The following is a 21,785-nucleotide window of genomic DNA, read 5'->3' on the forward strand; positions in this document are numbered from 1 at the left end:
CTTGACCATAAATGACAAGATTTCTCAAAGATGGGCAAATAAAATTATGCATGCCTAACTTAGGGATCCCTGATTTTGCATGCACATTTATATTGTATCTGCATGCTTGTTGCCAGTTAGGCATCTAACTGGCCAAACAGCTCCTCAAACACCCAAATATATGCATGTAATTGTGGTATTTGTACTCACTCGTCTTTGAAAATCTGACCTTAGGTGTTATAACATTTTTAACAAGAGCAGGGGTTGTCCTGTTATCCTGGCCAAATGCTAATTTAGCTAAAAAAAACATGCTTAGTTAGAAATTCCCTGGTATTTCTTTTCCGTCCTAAATTGTTGAATGCAATTTTTGTGTCCTATTAAATGGCTACAACATTTCAATGAAGAAATGTTTCATCTCCAGATAGAATCCTGTAAAGTGCTCTGATCGCCTCTGGGATAAGATTCTCTATTCATATTCTCACTTTCCTCTCTGAGAGCTTCCACTTGTTCCAAAATTAATTGGATAGCAGTGATGTTTAAAGATCTGTCTTGCTGTTTAAAGTTCTCAAAATCACTTTGGGCTGATTGTTGTTGCAATGTACTGACTTTGTTCTGCAGAACAAAAGGATGGTGACTAAATTTCTTGTAGAGAATGTAGAATGGAGAAGGAAAACACACTGTTTCTTATAGATTAAACGATATAATGGCAGGCATGGTCCAGAGTTCCTTGGTTTTTTGGCAGGAGTAGTAGGAAGAAACTGTTCAAGAGCCCTAATAAAAGGACACTGGATGAGTCATAGTCTGTATCTTTTGTTCACCAGTTAAAATCCAGGTCTGTGGTTATAGAAAGTACCATTTTAACAGCTTTTTGGCATTTATTAAATGAGTTGGTGGTCTGATCAGCTTCTGTTGTATATGTTGCTGAGAGAGCTTTGTTTGCAGTCTGAGGCCAAGGACAGATTCAGCACTGAGTCTGAACTAACATTTTATCCATATGGCTATTACCTTCACCTCAGCCCCTCATGTCAGAGTTGAGGCACACTGATTAGGCAGTGTGAAACTTACCACCCTGTCATTCAGGGCTCAGTCCCTGCAACCTTAAAGGCAGGAGAAAATCTACTATTTCTATAGGATGGAGAACAAGACCTAGTCTCTTAGCAACAGACTGAGTCTGTTATGGTCCTAAGCAAACTTGAAAACAACCCTTTCAGCTGAAGAATCAGCAGCTACTCAATTGTTAATGGCCTGATATTTTTCAGAGGTGCTGAGCAGCCACAGGTTTCAGTGGGAACTGAGAATACTCACCTCCTCTGAAAATTGGACCAAGAATGTCTTGTCTGCTGTCTGGCAGGGCCTCCAGCTAAGCTTCTGTGCAGCAGCCCATCCAGCCAAAAGAATGCAAACAGCATTTTCTGAAAGTCAGAAGCACCACCTTTACCATAAATCTGGTCACCCAAACTTCTGCTACTGCAGGAAAGTGCTGAGCTCCTGTCCTACCATAGAATGAAGTTGAGCTTCTAAAAAACCAACAACCCTATTTGCTTATTTTTCTCACTACAGGCAGATCCCCGGTTTGTGTGGAATGGTCATCTTCTTAGAGAATTTGCTGCTCAGCCAGAGGTAATGTGTGCTGGAAGTTTCCTTTAATAGTCTATCTCAAATGTAGCACAGATACAACATTCTGGAATGAGTGTTTTAATCTTGCATATGTCTTGTTATTTCAGGTATCCAGAACAGTGACAGAAAATATTGTATTGGTTACTTGCCTCCTAGTTGTAGCAAAATTACCTGTGTGGAAGTTATTGACGTTATTTATCTGTCTTTAACTAATCATTTAATTTCAGTTTCACCCAAATGTCCGCTGATACTGTCCAGTGAAATTATGACTTCTTGAAAGTCTCTTGGGGGGGGGGGAAAAGACTTTGAAGATATGGCCTAAGCATTATGCTAAGAAAAATAACCTCAAGAAGAGGTGCCATAGTGTGTGCATAGTAGTTGGAATTCTGCAAAATACTCAGCTGTGCTGTATCTTATCTAAGGAGGATATTGTTTCCCAAGGATACTGCCTCTTTCTTTTGGCACAGCTGTGAGTTTGAGTCTAAGTTGCCTTTCCTCAATATTGCCACACACGGTTGAAAGGACACTTTCAAGGTTTTTAGACTAAATCAGTATTACTTTTCAAACCAGTTCTTCAAGAGATCATAACATTAGAAATATGCCATTGTTAGCCCTAATATAAGATAAACTATATGCATTCACAGTGAATAAGAATGGTCAAACACAACTATGTATTTATACTGGGAATTTATAAATTGTCGCATGAAGAGTCAAGAGTTAGAAACTTAAACTAGTCAAGAAAGTTGTCACTTAAGTTTCTGATAATACACCTTTCTCCCCCCCCACCCCCCTCCCCACCCCCAAAAAAAAATTGGAATATACTTTATGGACTGCATAGGGAAAGTCCACGCAAAGTAGGAAATATCTCAGAATTATCCAGTCAGGTATGTGATTCCGCCCGCTGTGCCCCCGCACCACCTCCTCTCCTCCCCCCTCCTCCTCCCCCCACTCCCCCCCCCCTCGGTTGCAGTAGTATGCGCTCAATCCCTGCAAATGTCTCCCAGCAATTGCAGCCTGTACAACCACAGAAGGCAGGAACGTTCTCATAAAGAACCAGGGCATCTAGACTCCACTGCATATAAGGGAGCCGTACTGCTTTAGTCTCTGTGCTAGCTGCTCTACCCACCCCCTTTCAGTACCAATTGTAATCTCACCCCTGCTGATGCAACCTCATCATGAAAAGGAAAGGAAAGAGAAGACTAGCAGAGAGAATGTGGTAGCAGACAACCTCAGGAGAGACTGAAATCTTTAAAAGGGGATCATGATATGGGGAGAAGGCCTTCCATGGTGTGTGGGACTGAGGGAATGCAGCAGAGCTATTGTTCAGTACCTTCCTGGTGACTTAATGCCTGATCTGCCATCTTTTTCTTTCCATCATGTAGGGGAAGATGGCTTTATGTTTGCAAACCACCTTTAACATGTTTTAATTAAATGCTGTTTAGTGTAAAAGGCAGTATGCTGCCATATTTATTCTTGTATTGAGCAAATTCTAGTCAGACAGCATTATACACTTGGACTTCTTAAGCCTAGTCTTAAATTATTCACATGGGCTATACAGTGTTTCTTAGCTAAGACTTGTATTGCTAGTGCCGAGTTCAGCTAACACATTTGTTCATGTCATATATTGACAGCAATCAAATAGGTTTTAGTAAATACATCTAGCTATTAATTTTACATTTACCTGGTTCGTAGCAAAAATATTAAGGAGCTCTTTGTTTAGTACTGGGAATACAAATGCCCATTTGTATTCCAAGGCACTTCGCTGTTACCAAGGTCATTCACTAAGACTCTGTTTGTTAGATAAGCATGGTTACAGAATTTCTTTTACTTAATAGAATGACTGGTAAGAAACATCACAATTTGTTGCTTTGTTAGTGAGCAAAGAATCTTTGTGGTTAGACAAGTGATTTCTTTGCGCAGAAAACTTTAAACTTTTTCTTATTCACTGGGAATAAGCGCCCCTCTTCCCAAATGGAATTGCCTTTACGATGTTTGCCTTTTACTAGAGTTTTTCAGACACTTATCATCTATCTATGTCTTGGGTTAGTATCTGGAGATATCTGTTTTGTTAGACAACTTTTTTTTAAAAGTGCTATACAGTTTCGTTTGTATTTTCAGATCCATAGGTTTGCTCTTCCAGTGATGCATGGATGTATCCTTTTCATGTTTTGTAATAAAAATGTGCTCTAGTATCAATGTTTTTTGTTTTGTTTTTAACCTTTGAGGTTTCATCATATTATCTAGGAGAATATCTGACTTTCTCAGGCAGAAAATGCTGCTGGTGGGGGAGTTAACTGTAGTTGGGAACTCTAGCACATAAGTCATCAGTGGTTTCCTAGCAAAATATGATGCATCTTACCCTGATGGTAAATATATAGCACATAATGATTTGTAGGGCAATTTATATTTTGGACCATTTGAATGCAAATAGTAAATATTTTGATTTTCATATTTAAGCACAGTTTTATATAAACCACTCTTATAAGCATGATTTGAAAAATCACCTTTCTACTATTGGCTGTTTTCTTGGGAGACAAAGCTCAGTTTAATAAACATTTTCACATCAGTATTTACATGATTATATCCTGCTAAAGGTACTTTTCATGTAGAATATTACTAAATGTTAGACTGTTAGATTGTGATCTGTGGAATGACACCTGTTAAGTGAGTATTGTTTTCTTATAAGTACATAAATGTGTAAGACAACAAACACAATTTAAACATGCATTAGCAGGCTAATAGATTTAAAATAAGAGAGCAATGTTGGCTTATAGACTTTAAGTCCAGAAGAGACCATCATGATCATCTCTGACCTCCTGCAACGTTGCAGGCTATAGAACTTCCCTCTTGTTATAACCTCTGGCTGAGTTACTGAAATCCCCAAATCTTGATTTTAAAGACTTCAAGTTGCAGAGAATCCACCATTTACTCTAGTTCATACCAGTAAGTGACCCATGCCCCCACTACAGAGGAAGATGAAAAACCTCCAGGATCTCTGGGGGATAATTCCTTCCTGACTCCAAATTTGGCAATCAGTTACATCCTGAGCTTGTGGGGGAGACTCACTAGCCAGACACCTGAGAAGGAGTTATCTGTAATAACTCAGAACCCTCCCCATTTAGTGTCACAGGAGTATGCATGTACATTCTGCCACCTTTCTGCTCATCCTCACAGAAATAGAAAGTTAAAAGATCCTTCTCTTAACAAACAGTGCTTTTGATATTAATACTCTACCTCACTCATAAGAGTGATGCATGTAGTAGAGTATAAATGTGCATTCCTGTAATCCCAAACTAATCCGATACCTTGCATTGGCTGTAAATTTATGTAAAATCTGTAAATTTGCCTAAGAGAAACTGGGATTTTTAATATTACAACTTTTGTGTTTAAAAAAAATGAAAGGCCCCAATTGGAACACAACTGGGCTTCATTTTGTTGGGGTAGAGGAGCCCTATCAGTTAATTTTGAGTGTTATAACTTTGATAGTGACCTTTTTTGTTGAAAATATGATTACAAATATGTTCTGTTCAACAGTCTAGAATTCTACCACTATGTCTTGTCTGGGAACCAGATCCTGATTTGATGACACAAGGATCTAATTTTTTTGGCTGTTTAAGTTGGTCTCCAGTTTGTGCTGTTCTGGCCTCCTATGCCAAACTCTCATGTTCTTTCTATCTCCTCAAAAAAACCTTCATGAAAGAAGGAAGTACATCTTTCCCTATGTTCACTTGAAAGGTAGCCCACAGCAAGTTTCCATGTGAGTTATCATCTAAGGTGAGAATCCATAGTCAACACCAAGGATGGGCTTTCTCACTAGAGCCTTGTTAATCTCTTGTTGATTAACAAAAGACAATGTTATAAACTAAAAACAATTGAGAACATGGTTTACTTAGTATTAGAAGATACCCCTTACCCTAATTAAGGCCCTCATTCCAGGGAATAAGCCTTCTATTTTAGGATCCAGTGATCACTTCCAGGAATAAAAAGGAATTTTTTCCTGCCCTGTATGCACTGAATAGTTGCATTGTGGTTAGTAGCCTGCTAGAAGCAAGATACTAAACTGGTTATACCACAGATCTGGCAAATCCTATTTTTCTTCTTTGAGTGCTGGTCCTTATCACTGTGGGTACGCATGCACTCTATGCATCCAGTGTTGGAGAATTCTTGAAAGCAGTGTCCATTGGCCCACCATGTTCTAGATCTCAATTCCAGGCTCTCATTTAGGAATATAAGTTGGTTGCCAGGACTGCTTTTCAATCAGTAGTAGATGCAACAGATACATTTTCAAGTTCAGAAGCAACTGTCTTGTGATGCTCTGTAAATCATGGCTTCGCACTTCAGGGCTTCCCAGGGAGGTCCAGAGCACTGTGGAGGACCTGTCCTTCGATGAAACTCATCTTTTTCACCAAAGACAGATAAGTTCTTACATACTCTAAAGCACTCCAGGGCCACCCTCCGCTTCCTGCGAATATATGCATCTGTCCTGAAGAGAAAATTCCACAGGCAATCATACAAGCCTAGGTTGATGGCTCAACAATTTTACAATCAGTGGTCTTTTGAGCCACATTGGAAGAGGCAAATGGTTCAGAAATCCCAATTCCCTGCACCTTCTGCAGCAACATCATCCCAACCCCAGCCCTTTCTAAATGATATTTTTGATGGGAGTTTGAGAGCTGCAGATGCTACCATCTGCTGATTTTCACACATCCTTTGTGGAGGTCATCTTGCACTCTTTTCCCACAATTCGAGCGCAATAACAATGGACAAGTGGGTGTTAATCATCATCCATTCTGGCTAGGCGATCAAATTTACCTCCCTGCCCTCTCCAAAACTCCTTCCTGCTCTTTTCAGGCGCCATTTTCACAGATTGTCAGACAAAGTAGAATCCTGCCTATAGCAAGGAGTGATAGAGCAGGCATCACTTCAAAACCAAGGAAAGGGGTTTTATTCAACATACTTCCTAGTACCCAGAAAGAAGAGTGGCTGGAGACCCATCCTCTATCTCTGCCATCTCAACTGGCTTATTTGTAAACTGAAATTACATGGTCACATTGGCATCTATAATTCCCACCCCCGGAAAACAGCATGTGGTTTACAACTCTTGATATGAAGGATCCATATTTTCATGTGAACATTCACTCTGCTCACAGGCAAAGCCAAAGCCGTTCAGAATATTTCCAATGGTTTATCGCCATAGCAGAAAGAGTGTCAAGCCAAGCTATATCCTCACAGAGGATCTTTAAATGGATCTCGAGCTGTATCTTACTCTATCAGTTGTCTCATCTCCCTCCCCCTCGTGGGGGAATGGCTTGCTGCAAGAGCAAAAGCAACTGTATCCTCAGAGCCTCCTCTTATTTTGAGTACTACTTGTCAATCATCCACAGTGGAATACACATAAGGACCAGCACTCGAAAAAGAAAAGTTACTTACCTTATAGGGGGGAGTTTCTTCAAGATATGTGGTCTCTGTCTATGTTCCAGATCCCCTCTGATTCGGGTCATTTGTGGATTGGTGGCAGAGAAGGAACTGGAGAGGTGGTCCATTTGCTCCGTCCTTTATCTCTTGAGTCCAAAGCATGAGGAGAGCGAGGGCACATGAGCAGACTAATAGACAGTGCTTTCAAGAGTTCTGCCACTCTAAGCACTTGCAGCACATGTATGCACAGTGGAATACAATAGAGACCACACCTTTTAGTAACTTTAAGTTCTTCAAGATATAAGTAATTTTTTCATTTTTATAAAATTCGTCTGGTATCTATCTATCTTCTCTCTTGAATCAGGGAAAGAGTGGAAAGATGGGGAATAAGTCTAATTACTGAAGAAGTCCATCCCTCCATTCTTAAATTCTCCACAGAATCCACAGAAGATTGAGCCTACATTCTTAAGCTTATGGCAGTGTGTTGATCAACAGCCAAGTTTAGATAGAGCTACTGCTTTTATTTCCTGCTGAATAAAAGCCACGCTCTGAGACATCTGAAGTGATTGTTCTACACGGATTTTAAGAATTTGAGGATGTGCTTTTATGTCTAATTTTTTTAGGCTTTTTTTTAGTTCCTTGTCTATAAACTCTTTATTAAGGGCATTTTGGATGACAAATGATCTGATTTTCTATTCTCTTAACCAAACTTGAACTAGTTGCTGAGATTCTTTACAAAGATTACTAGCACAACTGCAAGTGAAGTTTGCGGTATTGGCCTAATGTACAGTTAGCCAACAAAGTGGGTTTTCCACACACAGGATTTTTGTAGGGAAAAACACTTGGTGAGATGAAATTTGTGAGGTGAAATGTGTAATATATAACTAATCAGCTGTATTTTTAAGAATTACAATTTTTTCTGCTTGAAGAAAAACCTAGAAAATTGATTTCCTTTTTTATTGAAGTAAAACTTGCCTTGCAGACCTTAGCTAATAGTAAGATGGTTAATATCTTTGCTGTTCAAAAGAACAGGGTAGAGGAACAGGACAACAAGCCTATATTAGAAAACTAAAAAAAAGCCCATTAGTCTTGTGTCCTCTTTGTAAAACTGTAGTTTTACCTTGCTGACGGTAGACGGTAATATCAGTCTGTGTTCTGCATCTTGCTGCAGTTATTAAGGAGTGCTGCTTTCCGAGATTAGTTTGATGCTGTATTATCTAACATCAACTGAAAGTGATTATGACCTTGACAGCACTGGGCTCCTAAGTTAAATTGCCTGTCCTTAGTAACTATCCCCTCACGCTAAGGATCAAAATCTGGTACCAAAGTGATGTGCAGGGCTTAACTTCAAGAACAGAATTCTCTGCATAAGCAGCTCCCCTTGAAGATTTCAGTAGGGGCTGTGTACATAGAAGGGCAGAATTTGGCCTATTGACAACATAATGTTATCCTGTCAAGATGTTTATATTATGAGAGAGCATGATCAGGTTTGAAGGCTTCTTTTCTAATTCTGGTTGTAAGAGGTTGGAAAGAATTACTTTTGGGGGGGGGCCGGAGGGGAAGGCATTTCAAAAAGTACTTGGTCTGAAGTCTGAAAAAATTTTTGAGTTCAGACTTTTGCTTTTCTTGGCCAGGGCCTGAGATCATGCACATGATGCTGATAGTGTTGACCTAGTTCTTTCAAATGTGATGGCTATGTGTGTTCATGGGATTTTCATAGATTTTAAATGTTTCATCACAAATGTCAACATTTTAATTTAATTGAAGACCCTTTGAGACCAGTCTCAAATCTCTTCAAGTCCCTTTTTCTCTTATTTATAATTTTCATTTTTTTTTAATTAGCATCCCTTAAAACTTCCTCTGTCATGCGCATACTGATATTAGCACTAGGTTGCTGACTAAAGTTAAAGATAAAAAAATAACTTGACATAGGGAGAACAATATATTTATACATGTACCTTTGTGCTTATTTAATCATCATTTGGCCCTACAACTTGCCTGTTTCCTTTTATTTAAAAATACCACAGTAAACATTGCAAACATTTGTGTTCCTTAACATGTTTACCAGTTATAGCTATGCACTCTTGTTCCATAAATGGAAAGTATTTTGACTGGATGCTTATCTCTAGAAGAAGCTGTTTTAGAGCTGGTGTACGCTACTATGTGAGAGGTAGGATGACAGACAATGCAACCACTGTTGGAAAAGTCAACATATCTGTAACTTGTTAATTTCTTATTTTCAAATGGCATAGATGTTTAACCGCTTAGACTGCTGTTGTGTTCCATTCTGTCACAACCTGATGTGATTTTTGTGCCAAATATTTTACCTCAGTGTAATAACTGGACAGAAGAATGTTCTTCAGCACATAACTACAGTTTCATATGCAGAGGCATCTTTTAAATTGCAAGCTTAATTTATTTCTCCTTGAGGCATTTGATTTATGGTGTAGTCCAAAAATTTAAAATGAACATTTTAAATGAAACACTTGACAATACTGATCATCCTATAAATAAGCTATTTACTGTGGTATATACTTCAGTAAAATAACTTACATTAAATTTTATTTCCCTGCCCATGAGAATGTTTTCTTGTAAAGTTCTTTACTAATTTGAAAATTTTATCTAGGTTCCACAAAAAGAAATAGCCTAACTACAATTTCCATGTGTGTTTGGCATAAAATCCTTGACTGTCTGTTATGCTGCAGTCTGCTTTCCCCTGATTTCAGGCCAAAGGCTGAAAGGAAAGCAGACTGAAGTACCTTCTCCTTACATGTTAAGGTTGAGGTGCATTGATGAAGTGTGAACAAACTTGCTGCTCCCTGTGCTGTAATTGTTCAGTTGGAAAGATAGATTTCAGTGTCTGCACTTTGGCATCTTTGTTCAGTATTAACATCACTTAAGTATATTTTTAGTTAGGCTATTAGGGCTTTTGTTACAATGCCAGCATGCCTTATCTTGACTGAACGATAGCAATACCAAGGCCTGCTCTTCTGAAAAATCCATATTCCTGAGTGTCTTAATTATGCCAGTCTAACCTAACCCAGACCCCTAGATGCAGCTAGGTAGATGGACTAATGCTTCCATCAACTGACCAACTGTCACTCAGGGAGGTGGTCCTACACAGACAGAAAATCCCCTTCCATTGCTGTAAGCTGCATCATCACTATGGGACCATGCAGGCATATCTACAGTGACATAGATATGCCGTTACATCCCCAAATCTCTGCTTCATGAGCTGACAAAGTGTCTCAGATGGTGGCTTTGATCTACAGAGGACCCATTTCATTTATCATCTTCTGGCGATGCTATATTGTTTAATCTTAGTATCTGGAAAAATGAGACCCCAATTCAAACCTAAAGTGATGGTATTTGTGGCTGGCTGTGAACTTGATTCTGTTTTTTCTAACTCAGGTATTGATTCAGAAGGACATGCAGCTAATTTTGTTGAAACAGAACAAATTGTACATTACAATGGGAGCAAAGCTTCATTTGTCCAGGTAAATTCAGTGACTTACCAGAATGGATTGCATGACTAGTTTTAAGTTCAGCTGGCAAGTGTTATTTTCCTGTCTGCCTAAAACTTGATTTTACATTTAACAAGAATATAACAAGAAAAAACAAGTTAAAATATAGATGTCAGGAAGGTGTAATGAGCAAGAACATGACGTACTTATCATTTAAGTTTCTATTTCCTTTGTTTTCCAGACACGTGGATCAATTCCTTTTTTCTGGTCACAGAGACCAAACCTCAAGTATAAACCAAAGCCACAGATCAGCAAAGTAGTAAATCATGTATGTGTTTTGTTTTTTTTTCTGTGGGTGTGCTGGGATATAATGGAATTCAGTGTTTTCATGGATATAATAAACTTAACATTGCTGCTCCTTCTCATTAACATACATTATGCTGTTTAAATCTATTCTTAAAATAAATGTCAAACCTGACCTTTAAAGTTGAAGTATCCAGAGTCTTAGGCCAGCATGCTAGCCTTTTTACTCATGGATTCTTTGATTCAAAGCTTGAATGAAGCCATAAGTATAAATGAGTGCCGTAGTCTTTCCCTGGTTCTCATTTGTGTACAGTGATAAAAACCACTGCACTATTTGGCACAACTAGTAGCTTATACAAAAGAAGCCCAAGAGTGTTGCAGGTGAGAGTTGAAGTGCATTGGCAAAGCAGAGTGCAGATATTTGTCTCCTGTGAGTACCACATTCTCATTCAGAAAACCACTTGTGCTGTTACATTTACATTGGGATTCTTGTGATGTAGCAATTTTAGTAAATTACAGACCTATGTATCTATAAAGACTTGTGATGTCCCTTTTTTTTCTCCTTTGTTTTCTAGATGGATGGCTTCCAAAGACATTTTGACTCTCAGATAATTAGCTATGGAAAACAAATGATTGTGAATTTGGTATGCCTTAATTGTTCTGCTCAGTTAAATAGTTTGTCTCTCCTTTTTAAACAAACTTGAGTGATGGGTATTACCATTTCATTTTTCACAGGTTAACCAGAAGGGGTCAGAGAAGCCTCTTGAACAAACATTTGCAAAAATGGTGAACAGCATGGGAAATGGAATGGTCAGGTACATGAGAACTGAAATATTATACATATATGTATATTTTACATCTCTGGCTCCTTTTAACAAGCTTAAATGAAAAGTGTGATCAAACTGGACATGGGTCCATTCATATCAGATATATTAACTTGTATGAGAATTTTCTTTTAAAAAAAAAAAAAAAAAAAAAAAGTACATGGATACTGCAGTGCAGGAACAGGACCTGGTCCCTGCCCAGAAGTTTGCAATCTAAATGGAAATGATAGGCATGGGTGCATGTAGAAGAATTGAGACAGGACAGCAACATAAAAAGAAGGGAGGACAAGGGTTACATTAATAAGATCACATAATTGTTTTGGCTCGTGATGTGTCTTAAAAGTTCTGCCAAACTCCTTGTTTCTTTGAAGGGCCAACTAGGGTTTATTGACTTTATGGAAGAAATGTGCTTCCAGGAGGAAAGAGGAGAGGCATTGCAGACTGTGGGAAAGGGGTTCCAGGTGTAAAGTTGCATAGGAAAAAGACACCAAGACAAGATTATTAGGCGTGCAGCCTAGATGGAATGGGCCACACGAGAGTGGAAAGCAAATACATCTTAAATGTCTGATTGCAGAAGTTGCAGGTGCATATGCAATTTAACAATGGTGATTCATCATTTTAAAATAGTCGGTAATTTTCACTTACTGACTTGCTTTCTCTTTACCCTATTTTTTGAATGTGGAGTGAATAATATGGATTTTCCACAGATCTTTACATTTTTTATTTTTTGCATCCCAGAGATTCTTCTGTAAGGGACTTAGAGACTCCTGACGCCAACAAATGTCTAACACGTTTAGGGGCCACATCCTGCCCTTGAGCATGAATGCATAATTTTTAATGACTTCTGTATAAGCTGCATATTTAAGGGCAAAATTTAGCCTTGAATGCAGTATTTGTGGAGCATGCATTTGCAATGAATTTTTAGTTATTTCCCATCCATCAATCCTTGATTTACAAGGCTGTTATGGAAGGATAAGGAACTAGATCACACTCTCTTTTCTGTCCCTTCCTGCCCCCTGTCCCTTCCAACAGTTGCAGTAGTTTTGCTGCAGATTTGCATGTTTACCTATATACATAGATTTTTTTTGAGGAGGACACGTCTTTAAGAGCACTTCCGATGGAGAGTTTCTAGTCCATTTTCAAGCTGGGTACTGGTTCATCTCTTAAAGATGTAATGACTTGTGGGATTCCTTGCATTACTTTCTGTAAAGCTCAAAGCCATTTTGCAGAAACTGAAGTATAAAATCCTATATCTGATGTGTTTTTTTTCCTTAGTTGCAAGTTGTGCAAATGTTTAACATTTAAAAAATTAATGGTGGTAGTCTTATTTTTAGTCTCCCTTCAGCCCCCCTCTGCCCCCCCCCCCCCCCCCCCCCCCCCCCAAGAAAAGGTTTTTTTTTCGCTACTTTAATTGCTTTGCATGGCATTTTCCTGCCATCAATAATCATTCACAATTTAGCCATCCCCAGTCCTGCACAAACCTTCTAGACGAGAGTATTTAATTAAAAAAAAAAACAACAAAAAACAACAAAACAAAAACTTACTCCTGTTGTCTACAGCAAGGGTATGCTTTTGCAGCCTGAACTCGTTTAATTTCTCTGCCCTTGTTTGATCTCATCTTATAGATTGTATAGATTCTAGACTCTCTCTTTAATTTCCTGTCTGGAAATGAGCACTGTATTGCCATTAACTGGTTTGGGGTTTTTTTTGTTTGTTAGTGCTTGCTGCTATTCTATATTTGATCACTTGTTGCCAATTTACTGAATTTTGCCAAACTTTTCTCATTCTAGCCTACCTGCTTTTGTCCTTTTTCTGCCTTTCTCTTCTTCTACCATTCCCCCGCTCCTTCCATTATCCTGTCTCATCACCCATCCATCCCTTTGTAGTTTATAGACTAGCCCCACCTCTTTACTTCTGTTTCAGGAAATATGTAAATATAATTTCTAGCTTTTTAAATTACCTACAAGCAGAAGCTACTTAGACCTGCATTTTCTTTTTTCTATCTGCCCATCCTTCTCCATGTTGTCATGTAAATATGGTAAATGAATTCTTAGATTGTAAGCATTTCAGGACAGGGACCCTGTCTTTTTAATTAAGTTGCCATGCACATTTACAGTACTATATAAACAGTAAATAGGAACTGATGACCTTTATTCACAGATGATCCTGTATCAAAATAGAATTAACAATTAAAAAGTATACTGCTCAGTAAGTGCACTGGTCTTCTGCAGAAGATCCAAGCCATGATTCCTATTCCAGGTTGATATGCTAGTCCAGCAAAGCATAAATGTGTTGCCATGGCAATATGCTCAATGTTTGGAGGAAGGAGGACAGAATATTGCACCTAAGCATGTGTCCCTTTTAACGAGAGGGGCGTTGGTGGGTTCTAAATGGAGTTACAGGAGGAACTGGTAGCAGGAAAGAGAAGCCTTTCCTCAAGACTCCAGCAGAGGCATGAAATCCATTTCCCTGCACCCTTCTGAGAAAAGATAATTTGGGAAAGGTGATTTTGTAAAATATTAGTGAACATGTGCTCCCGTATCCTACTTCCAGAGTGGTGGGATCATCTCAAGGAGTGCAGAAATTTGCATCTTCAAAACATGCATTTCAGAAGAGGACAGAAAAGCAAGAAACATGTCCACTGATATTTTGTGGAACCCTGTTTTAAAGAAATGCTCTTAAGTTTTGTCTGATGTTGGGGAAATCTTCATCTGAAGGAGATCATTTCTCTGCACTTCAATATTTTGTTAATCTTTTGAAAAAATTACTTTTTTGAAAATACAACTGTACTGTGATACCTTCAGAGCAGTGAAGAGTACAGTGAATTTATTTTTATCTGATGTGCTTGTTTCTGAATAGATATGTAGCATTTGACTTCCATAAAGAATGCAGTCGAATGAGGTGGGATCGACTCCAGCTCTTGATGGATCAACTTGCAGAACAACAAGATGAGTTTAGGTACTCTCGCGTGCGCGTGCGTGTGTGTGAACATCTTGCAGTGCTTAGCATAAAATAAGATGCATATGCAACTGAGATAAAGATCTATTCAGGGTAGAGTCTGGAGATCTCTGTGTGATTTATCTTGCTCAGCAGCAAAATAGAGGTCTGAATGTGGTTTATAATGAAATCACTCACCATGGTTTTGGTTCTGTGAGTAGTTGCAGACAATTAAGCTGTGAGGAAGAATTAAATTCATTCCTTTTGGTGAAGGGATAGGGGGAGTAACACAAGCCTGCTTATTACATATGAATGAGAAATTACCAAGCACAGCTGCTTAACTGGTTTCAGTGTGGTAATTTCACATGCAGTATTAATGCCATATGTGAGCAATCAGGTATCAGTCCTTCCTGGTTTTATTTCTATTTTTTGGGTTCACAAACAAGTATCACAAGTCCAAATTGATATAATATCCCTTCTGCTGATAGTTATTTCATTTATGAAAATGTATTTGTATGATCTATATGAACAGTTGTTGCTTAAAGCACTAGTCTTTATTTTATTATTCATTGCTTACAGATTTACAGGTTACGAAGTGAAAACTATTTACCTTATAGTTCTGCTTCTTTGAAGGTCTCATCATCATTGTTGGGTTTCAAGTCTATAGCAAGAGGCAGACCAGGAATTCCTATATCTAAAGTGTTTTGAGGGCTTATACCTCTCTTCTGCACAGATGGTTCATTCTGCCCCTGTAATATGAGGAAAAACCCACTGAAACCTCGGCCAGTTCCATTTGAGTGAAAGCTTGAACTATTGATTTAGGCTGACATAAATCCCTTACTCTGTGTGGATAGCATAAACCAAACCTGCTCCTGAGGAGATACACACACCACACACACACAATATGCTCCAAAAAGGAGCAGCCCATCAAGTCTGAGAGGAGGTGAACAAGTGAGCCCTTCAAAGAAGCAGAACAAACAAGTAATTTTGTGTTTAAGATACCAGTTGTAAAGGATTCTCAACCCTACAGTGAGTAACTGAGAAGTCTTACTACTAGTGATACACTGTAGCAGGTAGTGAACAATGTAGGCAAATACCAAAATCAGTCAGCCTTCTTTAAATAAAAGGAGAGACTTGATATCTCCCAAAATAAGGCATAAGCAAAGTACTTTGAGGACTCCTCATTAAACAAATCAAAGGATGGCTAACACTAGGGACTAGAGAGTTCAGGGTTCTCTTGAAAATCTGTTTCTGCAGACCTGAGACACAGAAGCAGTGTGTTTTTTCTCTAGAGTCTGAATCGAAGACTTTGTAATTGTGTAGTGTAAGGATTGTGTTGTTGCCTTGCATATATAAGGACTACAACATTCCTGAAGCTGGGAGTGGAAGCTGCTCTTCCTCTGATAAGTAATACCAAGATTCATACAACTGCAGGCTAAGTTATGACAATGTGTAATGCAGGACAGTCATTTAGACGCTGTTCCTGGTAATGTGTTCACTATCTGTTACAGGAATAAAAGTATAAATAATGATATCAAATAAAATTAAACACGAATGGCAAAGAATTTAATGTGGGAAAAATGCATTTGTTTTGGGTAACTAAAAAATATCTGAAGTGTGCGTCAAAGAACATATTTTGAAGTGGATTATGTTAAGTACCTATTTTAAATATTTAAATGTATTGTGGATATTAGTTATTTTCTAGTTGATTCTGATGGTAAAGTGGTGACTCAGCAGGAAGGAATATTCCGCAGTAATTGCATGGACTGCCTGGACCGGACTAATGTGATTCAGAGCCTATTAGCACGTCGTTCTCTGCAAGCACAACTGCAGGTCAAGATTATTTTTTCTAGTTTTGTTCTTGTTTTTCAAAGCTCTCTATGGGTGGGGAAGGGAGGATGGGAATTAAATTACAACTAAACTTTGTAGTAGCTTGCAGTCATAAATTGCTTTAGTATTTTAAGACCTGCTTGAAAATAAAATGTACCGTCCAGCTTTTAGCTGGAAGAAAAAGCTGTATCCTGCATGAACTTAAATACTGATTTCCTCTAAAGAGTTGTTGTTGAGTTGTAGTGTGGTTTTTATTCTAGAGGCTAGGTGTTCTGCATGTTGGACAGAGAATTGAAGAACAAGCAGAATTTGAAAAAATCTACAAAAATGGTAGGTTTGTCTTTCAAGTTAAACCACGATTTTTCAAATATGGACCAGTCAGCCTTTTTAAGGAAAACGGACATAATTCTATTTCTCTGTTCACAGCATGGGCTGATAATGCAAATGCTTGTGCCAAACAATATGCTGGAACTGGTGCCTTAAAGACAGACTACACAAGGCAAGTTAGAGATGGTTCTGTTTTGAGGAAAATGTATTTTTGTAACTTCATTATCTATAGATTGATATTTCAGTTTCCCAGACACACATTAACATGTAAACTGGTAAAATCAACTACTACTTAGTATAAAAATGTAGTTTTTGCCATCATGATATAATAAACGATAATGTACCTTTTGTAGTATTAAAATAGTCAATATGGGTTCATAAAATATTCCATTCTTGTTTTATTGCATGTTGGAAAATTGAGTGTCTGAGGAACCATTTTCCTGACTTTACTCTCAGATCTTTCTACCCTTTCTTAAAACTTTGTTTTCATAAACATCTACTGCCTATAGGAGTTAATGGCAGTGCAGAGGCAGTACTAGACAGTTGTATCTTCATCCTTAAGTATAAATAAACTTGATATGATTGTTAATACAAATCTGAAAGGACCATAAGACTGAACATCACTTAGGATAACTTTCTACTTTCAATTTGCAAACAGATTAATATTTCTAATGTGCTCATAAAACCACTTTTTACAGAACTGGGAAGAGAACTCAATGGGGCCTAATAATGGATGGCTGGAACTCATTAATACGTTACTACAAGAACAACTTTTCTGATGGATTTAGACAAGTAAGTTTTTTGTTTTTTGTTTCTTTTGCAGGAAGGTACTTAATCGTCATTGGTGTGCATTTTAATTCTGTATGTTTCTGTTACAGGATGCAATTGATCTGTTTCTTGGAAATTATTCAGTGGATGAAGTAGAGTCTGTCAGCCCTCTAAGTATACAGAAGGATTGGAAGTTCTTGGCTGTAAGGATTTTTTTAATAAGCTTTTATTCCCACACTTGTGGAAACTAAATGCTTTATTTCTTTTATTTGTGTCAGCAAACCTAAGTAGGTTATTGCTGTTTGTTTATCTGGGGCAATTTGTATTTTCTGGTCATGTTTTCTGTAGTAGCCACTTACGGGAGGACTAAGTCCATAACATCAGCTATGATCAAAAGGGGAGCATCCCTCAGATATGGAGTTGGGAGGAAAGGGGCTCTTTGGCCAACTATGCCCTCATTAGAAAAATTGGGACTCCTCTTGGATCTCTTGTTTTATCTGTTCATTAAGGAAAAAAAATAGAAAGGGATAACCATTTTTAGACCTTATAATAGCCATCGCTGTAGACCTTTAAAAAAACAAAACAAACATGAAGATGTTATCTCACAACATCAAATGCTGTAAGCAGGCAAATACTGGGTTTGTTTTCTCTCTTCTGTTCTTATAACCCACACTCTGCACACAAGAGGGATAACACTGGAGGCTTTTGCAGGGTTGTTCAAATACCCAAACAGCTAATGGACTTGGTCTTTCAGTGAGCCTAAACAGGCAGAAACCAAGCATATTATCCTAATATTAAATATACAGGTAAAGCATTATTTAGATTAGCTCTAAAACTCAAGAGGAGACTCTTACCAAATCCGAACATCAAAGAAATGATGTGCGTAACTTTACCTGGTATGAAGCAAATTATAAATATAATTTATTGAAGGAAATAATCAGTACAATCATGCATTTCCTTTTTTAATTCTGTTTTTCTTTTTCTTCAGTTGCCTATTATTATGGTGGTTGCTTTCTCAATGTGCATTATCTGTTTGCTTATGGCTGGTAAGTCAGTTTGGCCTACATTTTCAAAATTCACTAGCAGGCATACACTTATGATGTTTGAAGCTATTCAGTGGGTATATGCTTATGACTTCTAATATGAGACATTCAAGCTATACCTCTTACCATACAACCTGGAATATGATTTTCTGGGTCAGGCTTTGTCAGTACTTGGATGGGAAAGCTCATGTGCTACAGAAAATGCCATCTGCTGAATGTCCAGCATTAATCTTCCCTCTGATATTGAATCAATGTTAGTGGGGTATTTATGAGTAATCTCTTCTCATTAACATGCTGGTTGAATCAGGCATAAAATTAATTTAGCAATCCCATGGCACTTCTTACGGGAATAGAATTGATCATTTGACATTCACACCAAATTCCTATATGGGTTACTATGTTCCGTTTCCCTGAAACTCCCCCTCTATTTCAATTGGATAAGGTATTACTTGGGGTATATCTACACTTCGGGGGATGGGACCAGCAGCAGTGAGTCTCAGAGCCTGGGTCTACAGACTGACTCATGCTATGTCACTGAAAATAGCAGTGTAGATGTTCTGGCTTGGGCTGGAGCTTAGGCTCTGAGACTCACCTTTCTTGCCGGGTTTTAGTGCCCGAGCAGGAACATCAGCATTGCTTCTTTTAGCACTGTAGTGGGAACCCTGTGAGCCCAAGTCTGTAGATCTGGGCTCTGAAACTCATTGCCACATAGCTGCTTCTTTTTACAGTGTACATGTGCCCTTAATTACCTAAAATCCCTGTGTTGGTATGTACTGTTAAATGATTACCAATCTTACCCCTTTTTGCTTAGAGGCTGACATTTCAATGGCAGGTGAAATGTTTGCTATATAGGTCGTAATTCTGTTTATGAAATTGCCGTGGAATCTCTCTGAATTAAGAGCTATATGAATATTAATTTTTAGCCATTGGAAATTAGCCTTTGCTTAACAGCAGAACGCTAGTTTCAGAGCCAGGAAACTCTCAGAAGGAAATATACCGTACAAAATAACCGGCTCTAGTATGTGTGAAGCTGATCTGAAATTTCAATTCTTGATAAAAGCTTCCTGATGAACACTTTGCTAACTATTTTATTGTCATGCTAAAAATGAGCTCTCTCTTTTTATTGAAAACAAACAACTTACTATAACGTTTATCTGATTACAGGTGATACATGGACTGAGACACTGGCTTATGTGCTCTTCTGGGGAACTGCAAGCTTTGGAACTTTAGCTATCATCTTTTACAATGGCAAAGATTTTGTAGATGCACCAAAACTGGTCCAGAAAGAGAAGATGGACTGAATTTGTGTGTGTGGAAAGCGGCTTGGCATGGAGGACTCCTCAAGCCATACCTGGAGTCTCTACTGACCTGCTTTCCACACCAACTAGTGATCTTTCTAGCTTTCACCTTTGCAGGGAAAGAAAAAAGTAAATCGTGTCCTTCACTTGGTGGTGGTAACTTACAGTTGAGATCTGGTTTTACAGCCTTAGTCACAATGATCTTTGGAATAGTGCATTAATTGGGGAGGTTGTACTCATAACAAGGTAACTTACAGGTGAAAGCCAAAATATCCGTGTTTGGAGTATTCTAGGATATGAGCTGGCCTACTAAGCTGACAGCCCAGCAGAGTTGTTTCATTCAACACATGATCTCATAATCTTAACAGAGATCTTTGGTTATGTTCATGTGTCAACATATCTAGCTGTGGCAGTATTAGTAGTATAGACTCACATCATGTTCTTTGAGCTAATGTAGCTTCTTACTAATAAAAAGTTTGCTTTCTAGACTTACAGCGGGATTTCATTTGTCATCATAAAAGCGGTCACTGTTAGCATGAGTCCTTTGCAAATTTTCATTAGGATACAGAATCATATCTTACTACTTCTATCAAAATGTAAGTCTTCTGTTCTGCCTCATCTAGGACTGATGCAATATTCTATTAAATCATTGTTAGAATGGGAGGATGAGTTATTGGTGGACATTTCTGAAGTTGCAAATGTGTCTTGCACTACTTGTTGTCTGAAGATTGCAGTAGTTTTTTTATTACTGCTAAACAGCAATTTAAGTCTGATTCAGAAGTTCAAATTAAGTTCTATTTTAAGGTGTAAATGAAATCAAAGAATGTAAAATGTCTTTACTGTGTTTATTGAACCCTCATGCTAAAGGTCCAAAGTATTCCGTATTTAAAGAACAGTCACAATGTAGAAGATACACTTCATATTGTTTAGCTAGTTGCCTGCTTCTATATCTTCGGTTATGTAGGGATAACCTGTGGAAGAAAGAATACAGATCTTTGAGGTGACAGTCTTATGTTAAATTCCATGTTTGCATTTGGGGGGAGCAGCAGCAGCAGCTTGCTCATGCATGATAACACTCTTAAAAATTAAGCTATGAAGAAAATTTGTGCTGATTATCAATAAATGTGTCTTTAAATTTAGTGCTTCCAATCTGCATAAAATAGATAATCTGAATCAAGGACCAATTTTAAACTATTTTGTCACTTGTTTTATGATTTATGTTCAAAATCAGACATGAAATTTGCATAAGGCACTGCATTGTTTAATATTTCCTGTAAGTACAGTTGTATATTCAGATTACAATTATGAAGATTAAATATTAGGGGGAAAATGAAGAATACTAGGGTTATTGTTACTGATGCTCTAGAACACAAAACACTGCATCATCAGTGTTTCATTGTTATGATTGAAAATATGTACAGTATTTTGCAATGATAACTGTTCATTTTAACCTTGAATGTTTCTGAAGGCCTCTTTGGGTTTTGTTAAACATTACCTGTTCATAAGCATTAGTAATAAAAATGCAAAATACCTGTTTGCTTTTAGATGCTACAATGGAAATACCAGTTGACAGTTTAACTGAGAAATTCTCTAACTTAGACATCAACTCCATAATGGGTAAGAAAGTATAAGAACTCTATAGTTAAATATTTAAATAATGGTTTGTATGCCTCATTGGCAGGTGATGTTTTTAAACTTAGGTCAACTGTCTTAGTGTGCATCTAAATCTTTCTGTGCATCTCCCGTTAAGAGTTTGTTGCAACGAAGACCAAACCTGGACTGCTAATATAACCACATTGCAAGAACTAGACTGTCGGTTTTGAGACTTGGAGAGGCATCTGTATTCCGGTGCTTTGCCAGGAGAATATAGTTCTGAATTCACATATGGTGTACTTATAGATGACAATAAAACTTTAATCTTTCTTTTCTAGATCATGGCAGTTCTGTTCCTGTATTTTAGAATCATAGAAGATTAGGGTT

General features: G+C 37.9%; 1 protein-coding gene across 1 annotated transcript in view; it reads left to right on the forward strand.

The window, feature by feature from the left end:
- SACM1L (SAC1 like phosphatidylinositide phosphatase) overlaps window positions 1-21,735 on the forward strand; it is a 44,201-nt gene extending 22,466 nt beyond the window's left edge. Inside the window, exons 6-20 of the mRNA XM_067561733.1 lie at window positions 1,540-1,599; window positions 3,715-3,748; window positions 9,080-9,181; window positions 10,423-10,508; window positions 10,717-10,803; window positions 11,354-11,422; window positions 11,514-11,593; window positions 14,462-14,560; window positions 16,234-16,372; window positions 16,630-16,699; window positions 16,796-16,868; window positions 17,395-17,488; window positions 17,575-17,667; window positions 18,453-18,510; window positions 19,672-21,735. Of these exons, the coding sequence (XP_067417834.1) occupies window positions 1,540-1,599; window positions 3,715-3,748; window positions 9,080-9,181; window positions 10,423-10,508; window positions 10,717-10,803; window positions 11,354-11,422; window positions 11,514-11,593; window positions 14,462-14,560; window positions 16,234-16,372; window positions 16,630-16,699; window positions 16,796-16,868; window positions 17,395-17,488; window positions 17,575-17,667; window positions 18,453-18,510; window positions 19,672-19,808 (1,281 nt within the window). The 3' untranslated portion in view covers window positions 19,809-21,735. The remainder of the gene's footprint in view (window positions 1-1,539; window positions 1,600-3,714; window positions 3,749-9,079; window positions 9,182-10,422; window positions 10,509-10,716; window positions 10,804-11,353; window positions 11,423-11,513; window positions 11,594-14,461; window positions 14,561-16,233; window positions 16,373-16,629; window positions 16,700-16,795; window positions 16,869-17,394; window positions 17,489-17,574; window positions 17,668-18,452; window positions 18,511-19,671) is intronic.
- Window positions 21,736-21,785: the final 50 nt, after the last annotated feature.

Source organism: Emydura macquarii, unplaced genomic scaffold, assembly GCF_026122565.2.
Source record: "Emydura macquarii macquarii isolate MOO-44397 ecotype Brisbane River unplaced genomic scaffold, CSIRO-AGI_Emac_v2 contig_2422, whole genome shotgun sequence".
Classification (NCBI taxonomy): Eukaryota; Metazoa; Chordata; order Testudines; family Chelidae; genus Emydura; species Emydura macquarii.